Below are 18,144 nucleotides of genomic sequence, written 5' to 3'. Positions count from 1 at the left end.
GCCTTCTAGGGCAGGACAGAGATTTATTTGTCAAGCCAAAAAGGTAGAACATATTTGATCAAACAGTTTGTTCGTCTGACTGATAACTTTTAGTGTTTAAACAGATGGTATGGGGGCTGCCAATCATATTCTTGTCCCGGATCCCACAAAAATGTGGAGTGGGCCTGCCTACATCATCCACTGCTTGCTTTCTGGAGTGTTCTCCGAATGCTGGATGGGGAGGTCTGGGGTCCATCATCTACCAAGGGCGTTTTCTAACAAAACAGAATACGAGACTTTGCCCGATTTGCTAAACAACACTAAGATAATGGATAGAATTCTCTGAATTTTAAATTTCGGCTCAGTTTTCTCTTTCTAAAATGTTTGGTATCGGTCAGCAGTGGCAAGCAAATGAGATAAACAAACAAGGGGAAAAAAAACCCATACACATATCACAGTCGATGAAAATTAAGAAAAAACTGGAAACCAGTTGGTTCTCCAAACCTGACAGTATGGATCTTTTACGGATCTGAATCCTCATGGTTATGATTTCATATGGTGTACATATAATACAGTTACATTTCCTAATAGCTCAATAATTTCTAGCTCATGCTGATATAGTCAATTCTGCCTTGTGTGACTTCTGTGTGCTTTGCCCTAGAACAAGCTGAGAAATGCACAACAATGAATTATTGTCCCCCGTGTACAGAAAAGAAGACGGAGGCTCAGAGACATTCAACTTGCCCAAGGCCACCCAGCTCAATGATGAAGGAGGGGTTTTAACAGGTCTGAAGGATCCCCCATATCACTAGGCCTTCTGCTGGGACAGGATGTATAATCTAATGAGGGATAAAGATGCCTTCTCCAAGTTGCCCAAACGCTGTTGGTAAGAAACACTAGACCCTTGGTTGACTGTCCGTTGAGTTCATACACTGTACCTGCCAATATCTAAAACAAAACGACTTAGTGTAAAACTCATTAACCCGTGCATTTGTCATAAAGAGTTACTCGGGTTTTGTTTTGCACGTGTCTACGTTTTAGGAAGATCTTTGGGGTTATTTCATTGAATCACTGTGTTAGACATATTGTATGAGATACTCATGGCCCCTAGTCAGAGCACAAAGCTTTCGATAAAAGTAATCAGAAGGGTTGGTTCCAGTCTTGCTCTTCAGAATTTGATTAAGTTTCACACTTACATATGAATTATTTTTCATGTGTTGCATTAGGAAGGTTGACTCGGAGTCAAACAAAAACTTCCCAGGGCTCTGGTTGTCTTCTCAGAATGCTCAGCGCTGTGAATGACCCTGGACTCGGGCTCCGTCCCAGAGCGCCCAAAACTCGGCACCACACTATGCATGGAGGGAGGGCTCCTCTCTTCCCACCTGGCCCTACCTCCCCCAGCTGGGCAGAGCCTCCTCTTCTGACCTGCTGGGAGCACAATCCACACCTACAGAAAAGGCATTTTCCCCTCTGCTGCTGATTTCCTCCTTTGTAAAAAGGAGAGCCAGAGCCAGAGAATGCCTCTTCTCTCCTCTGGCCCCTGCGGTGGCAGAAGTCAGGCCAGGCGAGCCTGCCGAGCCTGCCGCCGGTCCCATTTGGGCTGGGTCCCTGTCCCCCGGCCCTGCCTGCTGAGCATATCCAGGCCAAGGCACACTGGAGAGTTCTCCCTCGGGTCTCTCCTCAGGAGCTGCCAAGTGTCATCGATTAAGACAAAAAAGAATAGTAAAGGTGGTCAGAGGATTTAGGGGCGGCTCTGTCTCCATTGTGCATGAGCCACGCAGCCATCTCCCTTCCGAGGGATTCCAGCCAAACGCTGACTGCGCACCCGTCCTATCAGGCCACAAACCCCTGCCAGCCGTGGGCACCTCCCGTGCAAAGCGGCTCCGCCAGCCCTGGGGTCTCACCCCGGAGCGGCAGCCAGTTCTTGAGTCAGGGCTTGGACAGCTCCAAGACTCTCCTGCTCCAGGCTCCTGCACGCTCCCACACCTCAGTCCCGCAGACCACAACTGGCTTCCTCCTATCCCCACGTGTTCTCTTAGACCTCAAAGGGAAAACTAGAATATGGCAGGTAGATCCTGGAGGCCGTTCCTGGGCGACTGTCCCTTTCTCCAGAGCCACAAAGCAGACAGGCAGGTGTCCTGCAGGTGATGAGACCCTGTGACCCCGAGGGGTTTTGGAGCAGACCCTCTATGTTCCCTGCGTTACATATGTTGGGGGATGGTACTCCCAGCCAGAAGCCAGGCCTTCAGCCTCCACCCAGATTCTAAGTCTTGACATTCAAATCCATCCCTGTCCTCGACCCTCCCCTGGGGGCTCCTGTCTCCGTTGTTTTTCATGTGGTCCACCCTCCTCTCTCCAGCCCCTACCACAGTGGCCTTTCAGGAACCCAAACTGGATCACAGTGTTCACCTGCTAAGAGCTGGACAGCAAAAGCCTTTGAGATAGGTTCTGTCCTTACCAGGAGCGGCCTTGGCCGTGAACCCAGCCCTGTCTGTGGATCCAGTCTTATCTAGGCCCCTCCCCAGCAATCCCTGCACTCCAGCCCGCCACACATCTTGTCCTTTGTTACCAGAACATGCCATGCACTCGCAGCCTCTCCACCTTTGCACCTGCCATTCTGTCTGCCCATCCTTCCAGCAAATTCCTGCTCATCCTTCAAGGTGCAGCTCAAAGGTCTACTCCTGCATGAAGCCCTCTCTAACCCACCTGTCTTAGCTCAGGCTGCCATCACCAAATACCACAGACAGGGGGACTTAAACAACAGACATTAATTTTCTCACGGTTCTGGAGGCTAGAAGTCTGGGATCAGGGTGCCAGCACGGTCAGGTTCTAGTGGGAGCTCTCTTCCTGGCTTACACCCTCTGCCTTCTCCCTGCCCTCACATGGCAGAGGGAGGAAGGGAGGCAGTGGGGGACAGAGAGAGAGAGAGAGAGAGAGAAATATCTCCTTCTTTTCCTCTTCTTATAAGGCCATGACTCCTATCAGATTAGGACCCCAACCTTATGACCTCCTAAAAACCGCATCTCAGAATACAGTCATACTGTATGACTGAATTTGGGGGGGGGGGCACAATTTAGCCCAGGGTACCTCCCCAGACAAAGGTGGTTGCTGCCTCCCCTCAGAGCCCCATATTCACCAGGGGAGGGTGTCCCTTTCTTAGAGCACCCCCATTTCTCATCCCCATTTGTGTCTCCTGAACTAAAGGACCAAGTGCTCTCTGCCCCGTCCCATCCCCTGCTCTTTTGGGGTCACCCCCTCTGTGGGAAGGCCACTGTCTCCTAGCAGACTTTGTGTGCTGACCTGTCCGTCTCCCCAGCTGTGCCCAGAGCTCTGAGAGGGCAGGGCCCCCTCTCACTCATCTGGGGGCACTGAGCAGGCCTCATGTGGAGAATTCTGGTTCCACTGTGGGAGGACCCGTGGGGTGCTGGGTGTGGGCCTCACTTGGTGCCTCTGCCCACACCCCCCCCACCACCACACTCCCTTATTACGGAGGCCTTATTCCTCCCCAGCCCCAGAGCCTCTGCAGTGTCCTCCTGTCCTAAGAGGAGACATTCTTGCTGCCTGTCCTGGCAACAGCAGCCCTGGGGGGCAGACCAGGTGTGCATACAGGCACGGGACACCTTCAGGAGCCTCTGCTTTCTTAATACCCTGCGACGGGGCCGTTAGTTTTCGCATCGCAGGAAAAAAATGAAAATTCCACTGAGCGTTTACGGGTTTCCCTCCAGGTCCCCACGGGGGCATGGTGCAGAAATGGGTCCTGCCTCTGGCCCAGAGAGCGGCTCTGGGCGCACAAAAGTTATTTATTTAATATATTTACTTTTACTCCCAGGCCAAAAGCTTAAAATATCTCGCGTATGAGCTCTGGACCAAAAAAAAAAAAAAAAAAAAAGAAGAAGAAGAAGAAGAAGAAGCAGCAGCAGCAGTTGGGCCATTAATCATTGAGAATATTTTGAATAGGAACTTGATTAAAGCACAGTATGTGTTCCCCAGCCGAAGTTGCTTCTTTGCAGTGACCACAGTGGAAGCCTGGCCTCCCGGGGCCGGCTGTGCCTTTGCGGGGCGCCTCCTCGAGGGCTCCCGGGCGGGCTCTGGCGCCTTGCCAGGCTTGGGAAGGCCGCCGGCCGGGAGGGGGTCTTGACCTGCGCAGCCCGGCTTTTCTCAAGCAGGCACACCTCCCACCGGCACCCAGGCGGTGTCGGGCTTCAGCGCACAAAGTCGTAAGGGGCGGTGGGGGCGACCTGCGGGCCCGGGAGGCCCTACGGGAGCTGGCCCCCCGCCCCCACCCGCGATCCTGGGATAGAACCGCGAGGCGCCACGTGGCTGGGGAGACGCGCTGCCTTAAACCCCTTCCCCCGGCGGCAGTGAATGCGGAGGCGGCGGCCAAGGGGCACCCGGACCTGGCCACCTTGTTCCCCAAGATCCCGGGAACCAAGCGCCCTTCGAACCATCCGGCAGGGTTCTCCCAGTAGGTGCTCGGATTCTGGGACGCCCCGGCTCCCTTGGCACCCCCGTTCCCACCAGAATGGGCGGGGAGTGGGGGGAGACAGTGGATCCTGGTCCCGTTGACCGCCAACCCCGCTTTGGGATCGCCGTCCCGAGTCAAGTTCGCCCCCTCCCTCTATGCGCCCCACCTCGCCCCAGTACCCCAGCCCTGGAATCCATCCAGCTGGGCCCGTCCCGCAGGAAAGAATTGGCGTCCCAGGGCCGGGTGGCAGCGCCAGCCCCGCGCTCCTAGCAACCCTAGCGCTACGGCTAGGAGAAGTAATCAAAAAGAAAAAGTTTTCCAGCCCAAGCGGATGGACCGGCCGGGTGCTCCAAGCTCCCCGGCCGCAGCCGCCTCCCATTCCCTCCGCTCCTCGCAGGGTCCTAGCGCCCGGCGGTGCAGAGCCCGCGGGACCCCAGAGGACTGTGAGAGGCGGAGCGGGGGAGAGGTACTTCTGCGAGGAATCGGTGGGGTCGCCTGGAGATCAGAGATAAAGACGCAAAATCACCGCGCTCCAGCACGCTTCCCTCGGCCTCTCCGTGCCGCTGTGTGCACTGGGCCACACGTCCCAAACTGTTCCCTGCCTCCCACCCCCGGCTCCGGCCCCTTCTCCACGCCACCGCCTAGCAGAGACGCGGCTCCCGAACAGGACTAGTTCTAGCTTTTAAAGCGAGTCCGCGCCGCAGTAGCTCAGAGACCAAGACTGGCCCTCCACCAGCCCCCCGCCACCTCGCCCCCCCCCGGCCGCGCCCCGCCCCGCGCAGCGTCTGGGTGCTCCCGGACTCCCCGACCGTTGGCTGGAAGTGGGTGCCTTGGGGAAGCTAGAGGAGGGGGCCCAGTCACCGACCACGTGTGTGCGGGGGCGACAGCTCGGCCCAGGGTGGGGCATCGCGCGCGCGTCCGGGTCCGGCTGGCGGGGCAGGGGGTTAGTGGGCGTTGCGCCGGGGCCTCTCCCGGCCCGCGCCGCGCTCCGGCCCCACTCACCACCCCCTCCGGAAGGCAGGCGCTAAGACCCAGGAGGCGCCGCTCCGCCGTCGGACTCTAAAGGGCGACGCCCCCGGTATAAATGCGGGGCCCGCGCGGGCCTGGCCATTCGCGACCTGGAGCTGCGCGGGCGCGAGGGAGTTGAGGCTCCGGGTGGGCGGTGGCAGCATTGGCACCCCGCGCAGGCTGGAGGCCGCCGAGGCTCGCCATGCCGGGAGGACTGTAGCTCCCCCATGGAGTCGGCCGACTTCTACGAGGCGGAGCCGCGGCCCCCGATGAGCAGCCACCTCCAGAGTCCCCCGCACGCGCCCAGCAGCGCCGCCTTCGGCTTTCCCCGGGGCGCGGGCTCCGCGCAACCCCCCGCCCCACCTGCCGCCCCGGAGCCGCTGGGCGGCATCTGCGAACACGAGACGTCCATCGACATCAGCGCCTACATCGACCCGGCCGCCTTCAACGACGAGTTCCTGGCCGACCTGTTCCAGCACAGCCGGCAGCAGGAGAAGGCCAAGGCGGCCGCGGCCCCCGCGGGAGCCGGCGGCGGCGACTTTGACTACACGGGCGCCCCCGGGGGCCCCGGCGGCGCCGTGATGCCCGGAGGGGCGCACGGGCCCCCTCCTGGCTACGGCTGCGCGGCGGCCGGCTACCTGGACGGCAGGCTGGAGCCCCTGTACGAGCGCGTCGGGGCGCCGGCGCTGCGGCCGCTGGTGATCAAGCAGGAGCCGCGCGAGGAGGACGAGGCGAAGCAGCTGGCGCTGGCCGGCCTCTTCCCCTACCAGCCGCCGCCGCCGCCGCCCCCGCCGCACCCGCACCCGCACCCGCCGCCCGCGCACCTGGCCGCCCCGCACCTGCAGTTCCAGATCGCGCACTGCGGCCAGACCACCATGCACCTGCAGCCCGGCCACCCCACGCCGCCGCCCACGCCCGTGCCCAGCCCTCACCCAGCGCCGGCTCTCGGCCCCGCTGGCTTGCCGGGCCCTGGCGGCGCGCTCAAGGGGCTAGCCGCTGCGCACCCCGACCTCCGCGCGGGCGGCGGCGGCGGCGCGGGCAAAGTCAAGAAGTCGGTGGACAAGAACAGCAACGAGTACCGGGTGCGGCGCGAGCGCAACAACATCGCCGTGCGCAAGAGCCGGGACAAGGCCAAGCAGCGCAACGTGGAGACACAGCAGAAGGTGCTGGAGCTGACCAGTGACAATGACCGCCTGCGCAAGCGGGTGGAACAGCTGAGCCGCGAACTGGACACGCTGCGGGGTATCTTCCGCCAGCTGCCCGAGAGCTCCCTGGTCAAGGCCATGGGCAACTGCGCGTGAGGCGCGGGGCGGCGGGACCGCCCTGGGCCGGCCGCCGGCTGCGACCCAGGGAGTGGTTTCGGGTCTCCGGATCTCAAGACTGGCCCAGCGGCGCAAGCCGGGACTAGGAGATTCCGGTGCCGCCAGAAAGCCTGGCCTGCCGCGCGCGCCCCTTGCCTTCCTCCGCGCCGGATTCGGTGCGTCTAAGATGAGGGGTCAGGCGATGGTTTCTCCCTGCAGGAGAGGAGAAGTGCCGTGGGGCTGAGCCGGGAGCCCCGGCAACTCTAGTATTAAGGAATAACCTTGTGCCTTGGAAACGCAAACTCACCGCTCCGATTCCTACCGAGTAGGGGGAGCAAATATGTGCCTTGTCATTTTATCTGGAGGGTTCCTGCCTCATTTCTGAGGCTGCAGGCCCCCAGGAGAGAAGGCAATGTGCAGGCCCACGGCAGGAGGAAGGTTCAGGGAGCAGAGATCCTGATAAGCCAGCCCTAGCCGCTCCTCCAGCGCCTGTCCTTGGAAGGGAGGAAATACAGGGACTTGGAAGGTTGTTCCCCCAGTTCTACACGAAGGTGGAGGGTCCCTAGTTCCTTGCCTCTAATCTCCCAGCCTGCAACAGGGAGGCACTTAGATGGGGGTCACCGGGTGACCGGTGGGAGCCCCCTGCCCCCAGTCAGACCAGAAAGCTAGGACATGGGTTAGTTCTCCGGACATGTGTTCATGGGAGTGGCGGCCTGGTGGCGCAGGGACACCTAGAGCTCTGGTCCGGGGTGGGGGTGGGGGGGTGAAGGGACCCTGGGACCATCAGCCTTGTACTGTATTGCCAGCATTGCCATACAAACATGAAGCACAATCTGTCCATCCCAGAGGGACCGAAGTTATGAGAAGCTTTCCAAATATTTTGCTTTATCAGCCGATATCAACACTTGTATCTGGCCTCTCTGTGTCCCAGCGGTGCCTTGTGCAATGTGAATGCGCACGTCTATGTTAAACCACCATTTTATTTGGTTTTTGTTTTGTTTTGGTTTTGCTCAGATACTTGCCAAAATGAGACTCTTTGTCAGCAGCTGCAGGGAGGGTCTGCGGCTCTCTTTCCTTTTGGTTTTTGGGGATTGCTTTTGCTCCCAGGGGAACCAAAGAGGTGAGGTGGGCTTCCTCTTTCCCTGGGGGGTGGGGGGGCTGTGGGCCTCGGTGCCCTCCGGCCCAGGCCGCCAACAGGCCTGTCCCCCCAGAAGCCCTGGCTCCTGGTCTGGAAGGGAGGCGGCCTCCAGCCAGCATGCATAGATCGCTGGGGCTGGGAGCAGGGAAGGACAGCTTGGTTCTCTCCTTTGGGGAGAACGTAGAGTTTCATGCTAGATGTTTTATGTATTATATCTATAATATAAACATATCAAAGTAAATTTTGGTGTCTTTTTAAAACCAGAAAAGCTACTTCCAATGTTTTCTGTGGGCCAGGTCACATTTGTAAATAATCACTGCGTATTCTCTGGCTGAGATCCTGACTTTCATTAGCTCTCCCATCCTGAGCCCCTCTTTACATTAAGGGGGTGACTTCTCCCAACCAAGGCAAATAAACGGCAGAAGGAGGGCAGGCTCCAAGCTGAGAAAGCCCAAAGCCTGAGGAGAGAGTCTCCCGGGGGGCGAGTTTGAGGGGGGTTCACAGGGCCTTGGTGTGGCCTCTCCTGGGCCCCTGAGAGGAGCAGAGGGACTCAGAGAAGGACCCCTCTGCCTGACCTTGCCACGGGCTCTCTGGGACTTGAACAGGTCTGGCTGGTGGCTCCAGGCTCCGGGGGCCCTTCGGCCACGTTTGCTTCTAGATCACTCACAGCTCTAGCTCTACAGAAGCCTTGCTCATACCCGTCCTGCCTTCCCCACCAGCAGGACCCTGGGAGGGCAGGGAGAGGCCTCAAGCAGGAGGCCCCTCGGCCCCTCCCCACTTGCTCTGGGTTGTGTGGCTGTAGCCTACCCCAGCAGGGCCCCGAAGGGCAGCCTGAAGGCCGAGCACCCCTCCGCCCCACCTTCCGTACCTGCCCTGCCCCAGCCAACCCCCCGGAAGGGGACCCGCATTGAGTATGTGGTCCTTGACCCATACCACCCGGCAAGGAGCCAGCACCAAGACGCACTCTCCCCACTGTGCCCACCCTGGACCACGTCCCCGCTCAGACGACTGCCCTAGGAGGACAGGCACCCCGGCAACCCTCAGCAGCAGTGATAGGCAGCCAGAGGGGCCCACACTCAGCCTGATAGAACCAGGCCTGGCAGGAAGTAGCACAGGAGGCTGGCTGGGCTTTCAGAGTTTACTCTCGCTGAGGGTAAAAGGCAGACACTCTTTACCTTCTATTTTCACCCCCGGAGGATTCACTGGAGCAGCTTACCACGTATGCCAATGTGGGCTGGGACAGTTTCAAGAAATTACACACTCCTTTTCGACTCTGAAAACTTTAGTTTTACCTGCCCCGTGTGGTTAACAGGGGTACCTTGCCCCCTTCCCGCCCCGGCCCCCGCCCTCTCTGTCCTGTGTCTTGCCGCCTCCTTGCCCATGGCCGCTCTTGGCCGAGGAAAGGCCACGAGCCCAGTGTGGAGGCGGCTGCCTGCCCCACCGCCCTGGGAACCAAAGAGGCAGAGCCCCACCGCCTGCCTAAGGCCTAGGGCAGGCCACGGCTTGCTAGGCCCCAGCAAACCCTCTCTGAGTTCAGTGCTAATTCCAGTTTTTCTTGTTTGAGGGGGCCAAACCTCAGCCTCCCCCTTTGCCCCCAGAACAGATCCCAGGATGAGCAGGGGAGGGCCACCCCTCCTGCCTGCCCTCCTCCCTCTCCCCTCCCACTGCCTCATCTCCCAGGTTTCCTCTTTCAAAGCTGTCAGCTTACCCCTCCTACTGTAGACCCTGAGGTCCAGGGCAGACTTTGTTGGGGACAAGATAGATCCGACCAAAGCCAACCCTAGGGAAGGTATGGGGCCAGCGGGGGCCCCCAGGGGACAGAGCAATCGGCCAAGGGGAGGGGGCAGTGTGGGGCGAACCTACCCGGCATGTGCTCTGTGCCTGGCCAGAGGGGCCCCCGGGGAAGAGCTGCTCCTTGCCACCCACTGCTTCCTGCAGGGCCCCCATGGTTCCCCTCCTGACTGCAGCCTTTGTGAAGAACCACTCCAAGAGCCTGGCACTGAACACACCCCAAGTATTTATTGGAAGTCTACTGGGTGCCAAGGCCTGTGCCAAGGATGGGTCACTCAGCTGGAGACAGACAGACTTGGCTCCTACTCTCCGTAGCTCGCAGTCTTGTGGTCCCAAGACGTATTTTAAGGGTGACAAGTGCAATAAAGGGAAGCTCAAAGTGTGTCTAGACGCCACCAGGGAAGGCTTCCTGGAGGCAGCGGTCTGATCCAAGACCTGGTCATGGACCCAGTCCAGCATGCCTGGATGGCCTCTGCCTCGTACTCTCTCAGGAGAGGTAGCAGGGGCCTCGCCCCCTCGGTGGGCCACCTGAGCCTCGTGGCCCCTGAGATCAGCGCTGCTCAGAGGAGCCAGCCTCCAGGGAAGAAGCAAAGGTAAAAGGGAGAGAGGGAGGTTCTCCTTTGCTGCCAGATGCCTCCTGATGGTTTAGCACCGTCACGGATGTCACCCTTATCTCCTGGATCTCCTGGGAATTTGTGAACATGGGGTTTGGCCCTGACACCTGTGATGAGCCACTGGGACTGGTGAGGAGTGTCTGCCCCTCCCAGGTCTCCCGCCCCCTCCTTCCCAGGCAGGAACCTGCCAGGCCTCCTCCAGAAGCTGCTGATTTCATGGGAGGAGAGGGGGCAGTGGGGAGAGAAAGGGAAGCCGATCAAGGGAGAGCAGAAACCCTGACCTTGCTCATCCGTGAGGCCTGTCCTTCCAGGCACCCACAGCCCTTCTGCAGACACAGGGTAGGGTCCTTGCCTGGACGGTGGCTCTGTCCCATCTGTTTATTTCCTATACTGGCGGGTGGGGAAGGCCTTTCTCGTCTTTTCCTTAAATAGAATTAAACCACCAGCACCTTTGAAAGATCTTTCTTGTCTCTGTGAAAGATGATACTATCTCTCTTCTCTTGATGCCCCCCCCCACTTCTCCCCTCCCCCAGCCCCTCTCTGTGCATGGAGCATTTGACGTAAGCAGAGACATAGGAAAGATACCAATTCACTATCAAAGCATCCTAGCCCCATCCCAGAGCAATTAAAAAGCCAGATGGAATCTCTGGGAAAACGGCATTAATAACGCGAACAATCTGTGTAGGCCGGCAGGGACCCAGGAGCTGCAGGCGGGGGCAGGGGGGGAAGCTGCGATGCAGGAGCGTGAGCTCGCACCAATGCTTCAGCCTCGCTGTGGCCAGCCGGGGATGGGGCCATCTCAGGGGGATGCCTAGATCTGGCCACAGCTGGGCTCTCCCCGCCAGCGTCCTGCAAGGCCCGCTGTGCATCCTGAATCCCGGTCACTGCAGATGGAGCCAGACAAATGTGGAACCCATTACTCATGCAGCCACAGCCTCAGCCAGCCCCATTCTGGCACCCAAGAGCTTTGCTTCCCTTCACTTTTGTTTTTATTTATTATTTTTCTAGCCTTCTGGCCCCACCCACTAGGAACAGGACTCCCCACGCGATAGCTTCCAAAGATCCCCTTTCTCTTCCTTCGCCGTGCCCAAGCCCACCGCCCTTGCCGGGGAACAGCAGAAGATGGTGTTGGCACCCCATGGGGCCTGAACCCTAGAGGTCCCCCTTTGACTGCAGAGTGGGTGGGCACTCAGGGCAAGGAGACCAGCTGGGCTCTCAGAAGCAGACATGATTGCTAGGGGAGCAGGGCACAGGGGTTCACACTGCCTGGCTACCCTCAGGGGCCCCCAGGGGCTGGACAAAGACTACAGGAAAAGGATCTGCTATTGCTCTGAAGCCCTCTCTGGGCAGAGCCAAGAAGTAGGACCCTTTTATTTTTCTTTAGGGAATGGAAGTAGTCCTGTTTATTTTACTTTATTTTATTTTACTTTATTTATTTTATTTTATTTTATTTTATTTTAGACCCTTCCTTATCCCCATTCTTCAGACCATGGTTGGAGGCCCACCTGAGGCCAGCTGAAAGATACATAGTTTTCTTATAGCGATCAAGTTGGGATAGAAAGTGTTTTTTAAACATCCTTTGTGCTTTTTATGTACCCAGAGAGCCACTTTCTGACCTTCATCTTCCCTGTCCCCACCCTCCACCTTCACCCTCACCCTCTCTGGAAACTGTTCTCCCCAAGGTCACCATGAACTCCTGGAGCCAAATGACATGAACTTGCCTGGGATCCTGCCTTTCTTGGCTTCCTGCTGAATTTGGCCTGCGTCTGGCCTACGGCAGGCCTTCAACACATGTGTCTGAATGCATGGCTCTCTCTGCAACTCCCCTCTCTCCTTGCTTAAGAAACATCCTCATTCCCTCCTTTCCACACAAGGGTCCACTGGGTTGGCCTGAGGTCCTCCCGAGGGGCTCAAGGGACCAGGGTTCACCATTATGGGAGCAACGAAAGGCCTAAGAAAGGTAATCTATCTGGTTCTAGATAATCCTCAACACCTCCGTGTGATTAGTTTAGCACCAGAAGCAGGGGCTAGCCAGGCCCCAGGAGATGGTCAGCTCCATAGGGAGGGTGGACAGGAGGAGGTGGGCTTTCTGGAAGAGAAGAGAGCGTTGGGGACGGGCAGTGCAGGATGCCCCAAGCTTGCCAAAGCTGCTCAGACATATGGGCAGCTGGGATCACGGCGTTTCTGCTGTGAAGGTCTAAACCTCAAAGATGGTTTCTTTGTATCTCTCCTCTTGTCCCCACTCCAGGATGACTGGCAAAGTCAATACTGAGTGACCGAGGACAGGATCACCAGTGGCCCAACACAGTGGCCTAGGGCCAGGGCATGTCACCCAGTGATCCAGACAGGGCCTCAAGGAAACCATCACAGCCTGTCCCAAGCCTTCTACATCTGATGGTATTTCTGCGCCTTGGCCAGTAGCCGCCAGCCTCTCACCAGAAAGAAAGCCTCTCCTCCCTGAGCAGCCTTTGTCCCTTTCTTGCCCAGCCACGGAGGCCTCAGGGAGCACCCCCCACCGGAGGTCCCTCCAGGACCCCGTGCTGGTGAGGAAACTCGGCTGATTATGGCGGCCCTTCTCTCGGGTCCATTGGGCAATGGTCTCGACTGGACGTGTGGCATAACCCCTGCCCGGAGAGCAAGGTGGCATCCGAGGTGTCTGCCTGCCCCCAGAGAGGTGCTGTGACCTTCGATGTCAGGTCTGGACCCGTCTGAAGTAGCCTCCCGGAGTGATTTACAATTTGCAAACACGTTTTATTTGATTCCTCAGTTTTGCTAGAGCAATTACAGTGACTAAGCATGACAAATCACTCCCATCACGGTGTCTACTCGCTGTTAGGAAATGTGTTCGCTTCACTATTTTGCCTGGTGCGGCAACATTTTAAAAATAGACTCATTCACTGTACTTGAAGGCAATTTGTTCCAAATTTTCCCACTAATTTGATTTTAATCTGATATTTAAAATTCGTGTGACCACATTCCCACTGATTTATAGGGAATAAGCCCTACCTGGCAGCAGTTTAATTGGCCTTAACCCGGAAGTCCACAGGACAAAGGGTTTATCCCAGAACAATTTGAAGACACTGGTGTCGGCGATGCTTAAATGTATGTCTAAGTCAGCATATGGCAGATGCCACTGGCCTGGGGCCACTAACAGTGAGTGTGGGCTGAGGGCCTCTGCCACTCTCCTTCAGGACCCTGGCACATAGTAGGCCAACAGTCCTCGCTGAGCAGATGCATGGAGCCCAGATGTCCTGGCTTGGTGCGTGCCTGACCAATGCACAGTCGGGTTCTGGGGGAAAGCCCTTTGTTTCTAGAAGTTTCCTCTTTCTCCCATCCCATGATCAGGTTGGGTCCTGGGAGGAGGGCCCTGCAGCTCCGGCACCAGCTGAGTCCTGGCTTTGGCTGCTCCTCACAGTGTGGCCCTCACCGCGGCTCTTGATTTCTCAGAGCTTCGGTCTCCTTTTAGGCAAAATGTATGCAAAACTAGCACCCCCTTCAGTCATCCAGTTGTTGTGAAAGGTAAACAGGCAAAGCTTGTGAGACACTTGGCTCAAGGTAATGAGATTACTGTGTGTTAGGGCAGGAGGCAGGGGGCGTTGGGGAAGGCACACCTTGGTCCCTGAAAAAGCCCCGTGGAAGGAGACAGTCGTCGGAATAATTAGGGCAAAATCCTTGCACCCGGAGTAACCAAGTTCCTGAAGTCATTTTGATCTTGCTTCGATTTTTTTTCCCCCAGGGATGCCTTTTATTTGCTTAGAAGGCTTAATGAGATTCTCCCCGGCGCAGAGCCCTCCTGCGGGTGACCCTGCAGCCTGAGCACGGTGGTCAAACTCTCCTTCACGGACAGCACTGGGACCAGCAAGGGTGTCATGGGAGAAGATTGTTGATCCAAGGGCAGAATCCTCAGTGACGACTTCTGGTCATTGAGAGCGTTCTCACTGGGGCATCAGCCTCCCCAAATCCTGAAAGACCACCCCCCACCCCACCTGCCAACCCTACAGGCCTCCCGTTAACTCCATTCTATTTGGAAAGCTGGGACCTCAGTGAGTGTGGTGGCCCTGGCGTCCCCTTGCTGGTGGCAGGAGAGCAGAAGGATGTGCTATGGGGGGAGACACCCCCTGCCCCTTTGCCCACCCTCCGTTCCCCACTGGGTCATCTCAACCCTTGGCCAAACAGCTGGTTCCCATTTGCCCGAGCTAGCTCGAGCCCAGGAAGTGAGGTGGGAGGCTGCCCTCCACCCTGTGGGGAGGCCTGATTGGGATCCCGGAAGGGTGAGGAGGGGCCACAGAAGCAGGTGGGAGGAGGCCTGGGCCACACTCACGCTTCCTTAGAGCTGGGGCCACCAGCTGGAAAGAGCTCTGGAAACCGGCCTTGCTTTTCCCCTCGCTGCCAGGAAGGCCAACATGAGAGTAACTCAAGTTAATGAGCAAACTCCTCAGGCAAGGAAGGCAGGCAGCTCTCGGGCACCCCCGTCTCCCTGCTCAAGCACAAGACAGCAGTTGGATGCCCCTGGCCGAACCAAGGGAGGGCAGCAGGTATGGAGAGAGGCCAGGAGGCCTTAAATCATCGGTCGGCCGGGCTGGGTGCAGGGCCTCAGCAGGAGGGAGGGCAGCCATGGGATGCGGGCGACTCCCAGGGGAGAGTGGTGCCGTGTGGGCACGGGCATGGGTGCAGGGGTGTGCGGGGTGCGTTCGAACCTGGAGCTGATTTGGAGCCTTGGGCTGGAGGAGTGTTGATGCCCAGGAGGGGTGAAGGGTCCTCCCAAGAGCAATTCCCAAGTTCACCAAAGCTGGACCTCTATTTGAGGAGCGGTCTCACCTGGGAGAGGTGGAGGCCTGTGAGTCACGGGCCAGGCCCCTGAGCCCAGGGGAGGTGGGGATGATGGCTCCCAGCCCGAAATGTGTCAGAAGCACGATGAGCATCTTGAGTGATGCGCAGTTTATGTAATTATGTGGGGCAGTGCTGCTCGGGGTGTGTGTGAACCAAACGAGAAAGGAGAGCAGCGTCGTGCCCGGGTCTTCTACCTCCCTGGCTGCACCCCAGGCTCGGAGAGAAGCCCTGGGTCTCAGGACCCATGACCACACAGGGCAGGGGCGGGATCAGCACCTGGGCTCCTACACATGTCGACCAGGGGGGAATAGTTTGACCCTTTCCACCCACAAATCCACCCAGGGGAGTGAAACACTCATGTTTTCCTAAGACTTTCTTCTCTGGCTTTAGTCCACGACACCCTCCCCCTCCCCCGCCTCCACCCAGCATTCCTCAACTTAATTTACTTTAGTTTTTTTTAATTTTTAAAATTAAATCAACTGCATATTGTTTGGAACATCTTGGAGATTTTCAGAAATTGGAATGGCATGTCAGAGACATTGCAGAGCCAGGTTTGGGGTCCCACATGACCCACCCCCCCATCTTCACGCATCAGGGGATGGGAGATGGCTGCCATTGGCGGTCTCTTGCTGCTTTCCTTATGAGACAAGCCTCTGTGACTGGTACCCCCAAAGCACAATGGTTTGGAGGCACCTGCTGCTGGGCGTGGGGGAATCTGGCGCCTGCCAGAGAGCCAGGGTGGGACTGGGGCCTCAGTGAGCCTCCACTGTGGAACTGCTCCCAGAACTCAGGTCCCGATGCTAGTTACACAAGGGCTTGGCCTACATTCCCACCCACCGGGGGCGTGAGACCGTGTGTGTCCTGGCCTCGCCACACACCTGCTGTGTGACCAGGCGCAGGTTTGGCAGCCTCTCTGTTTGAGCATGTCTGAGAGGTGTGCCAGGATCCCCAGAGGCAAGATGATGAATGGGTGTCCCTTCAGAACAGAGCAACCACAAGAACCTGATCCCAGGACGAGTCACACCGAGGAGGACCAGGACCAGGCCTCCTGGAAGCCCAGAGGGGAACATGAGTCAGAAACAAAGTAACCCGCCTGCCAGCCAGGTCACTCTCCTGCCCAAGAGAGCTTAGGGGTTGGAGCCAGAGGACTGTAGGACCCAGGCTTGGGTGATTCCTCTCCTATCTCTGGATCCCAGCTTCTAGATGCTTGCCATCCAGGTCATAGGTGGTGCTGGTGGGCTGGACAGTGAGGGACATTAGTGCTCCTTGGCCCATGTTGGAGGACCCCAAGGTGGTGTGGGCATCATCAAGCCTTCTTCAGCTATGGCAAAGGGACATTCTAGGACATCCCCTCCTCCTTAAGTCCTCCTACCCCAGCCAGGACTAGACTGTATCAGCCAGCTGGTCAATGAGTCTCCCCCAAGTACCCTTGAGAGCCCAGACTGGAGACCAGCCATAGAACAGGGAGACTGGGGTCAGAGGAGAGAAGAGGCACAGTATCTAGGAAGAGGATGTCTCCATCAGTACTGAATCAGGGAGGGACAGAGGCCTCCCTCACCCCACCCAGCCATGCCACTATACTCCCAGTTGACTATGGAGGGACCTGGGGAATGGCATTCTGCTCTCTCCCGGTGACTGGGCAGTAAGGCCTGTGGGAGGAAGAAGGAACAGGAGGATGCAGCTGGGGGTGAGCTGCAGAGGCAGAGACAGGCAAGAGTTGATTTTTTCACCCTTTTCTGGTGTCCTTTGCTACACTGAACTTGGTATTGTATGGCAGCATGGCCCTTGGCCAAGAACAGACTGGGTCCAGAACATCCCATTGGTATCTTTTGAGCTCTCGGTTGTCTGAAACATGGAGTTCTATCACCAAAGCGTAACTGACCACTAGATGGTTCAATGCATCCCTTCATGTATTCATTCATTGGTTCCAGAAAATTCTTACCTGTTAACACTTAAAACACTGCCTCTACTCCATTTCCCCTCTCTCTCTCGCCTCCCTCAGGGATAACATTAAACATATGTTAGACCCTCTCTTCCTCCTTAGCTCGTGTCGTCTCTTCCATACTCTCCTTTTGTCTCTATGTGCTACATTTATGATAATTTCTTCTGACTTCTCTAATTCCCTAATTCCTTTCTCAGCTGTGTTAACTCTGCTGCTAAATCCATCCATTGGGTTTTTGACTTTGCTCATTGTAGTTTTCATTTCTAGAGATTCAGCTTGATTCTTTTTCCAGACTTGCGATGTCACCTTTTACAGATTCCCATCTCCTGCAAGTTATTTTTAAGCATGTCTTATTTCTTTAAACATTATTTGCATAGTTCTTTTTTTAATTTTTTTTTATTTTTAAAGATTTTATTTATTTATTTGACAGGGAGAGACACAGTGAGAGAGGGAACACAAGCAGAGGGAGTGGGAGAAGGAGAAGCAGGCTTCCTGCGGAGCAGGGAGCCCGATGCTGGGCTCAATCCCAGGACCCTGGGACCATGACCTGAGCCGAAGGCAGAAGCTTAATGACTGAGCCACTCAGGCGCCCCTTGCATAGTTCTTTTATAGTCAATAATTTGAAGTCTTAAGGGTCTATTTCTGTTTTCTGTTGGTTCTTCTTCTTCTTTGAACTCATAGTGTCTTATTTTTCTTATGTGTCTGATCATCTTTGACTGTGTGCTGGTCATCGTTTTAGAAAAGGAAATGTTTGAAAGAAAAATTTGAGATTTAGGACAAAAGCACCTTCCACCAGAGAACACTTTTACTTGCTCCTGCCAAACACTGAGGAATACTGCTAGTCCAGAACCACCTTAATCAACCTGAAGGCTTGAGTTTCCCTGGCCCATCCAGATGAGAACTTAGATTGCAAGATCATATGAGGGCTGGTCTACTTCTGGTTCACCCTTATCCTGAGGGTGTAGCCCTTTGGAGTCCCACATCAATGTGGGATGGGATCTTATTATATGCCCCACCTGTGTGTGCCCTGGGGTTTGATATCTATCTCTTTCATTCCATGAGGCTGTCAAAATAGA

The 18,144-nt window shown here is 56.7% G+C and overlaps 1 protein-coding gene and 2 long non-coding RNA genes across 3 annotated transcripts; all 3 read left to right on the top strand.

Annotated features, from left to right (window-relative positions):
* Positions 1–644: 644 nt before the first annotated feature.
* Positions 645–3,968, top strand: LOC118552164 (uncharacterized). Its single transcript, XR_004925400.2, has 2 exons — positions 645–865; positions 3,809–3,968. It is a non-coding gene; the product is annotated as an uncharacterized LOC118552164 (long non-coding RNA).
* A 1,391-nt stretch (positions 3,969–5,359) lies between these two features.
* CEBPA (CCAAT enhancer binding protein alpha) lies at positions 5,360–8,132 on the top strand. Its single transcript, XM_036118417.2, has one exon. It carries the CDS (start codon positions 5,680–5,682, stop codon positions 6,751–6,753), a length of 1,074 nt encoding a protein of 357 aa, XP_035974310.1. The 5' UTR covers positions 5,360–5,679; the 3' UTR covers positions 6,754–8,132.
* Positions 8,133–9,603: 1,471 nt separating this feature from the next.
* LOC118552161 (uncharacterized) lies at positions 9,604–13,103 on the top strand. The gene is made up of 2 exons (XR_013444419.1): positions 9,604–10,275; positions 12,545–13,103. It is a non-coding gene; the product is annotated as an uncharacterized LOC118552161 (long non-coding RNA).
* The last annotated feature ends 5,041 nt before the right edge of the window (positions 13,104–18,144 follow it).

Source organism: Halichoerus grypus, chromosome 15 (genome assembly GCF_964656455.1).
Source record: "Halichoerus grypus chromosome 15, mHalGry1.hap1.1, whole genome shotgun sequence".
Classification (NCBI taxonomy): Eukaryota; Metazoa; Chordata; class Mammalia; order Carnivora; family Phocidae; genus Halichoerus; species Halichoerus grypus.
This window is presented reverse-complemented; position numbering and strand designations above follow the sequence as displayed.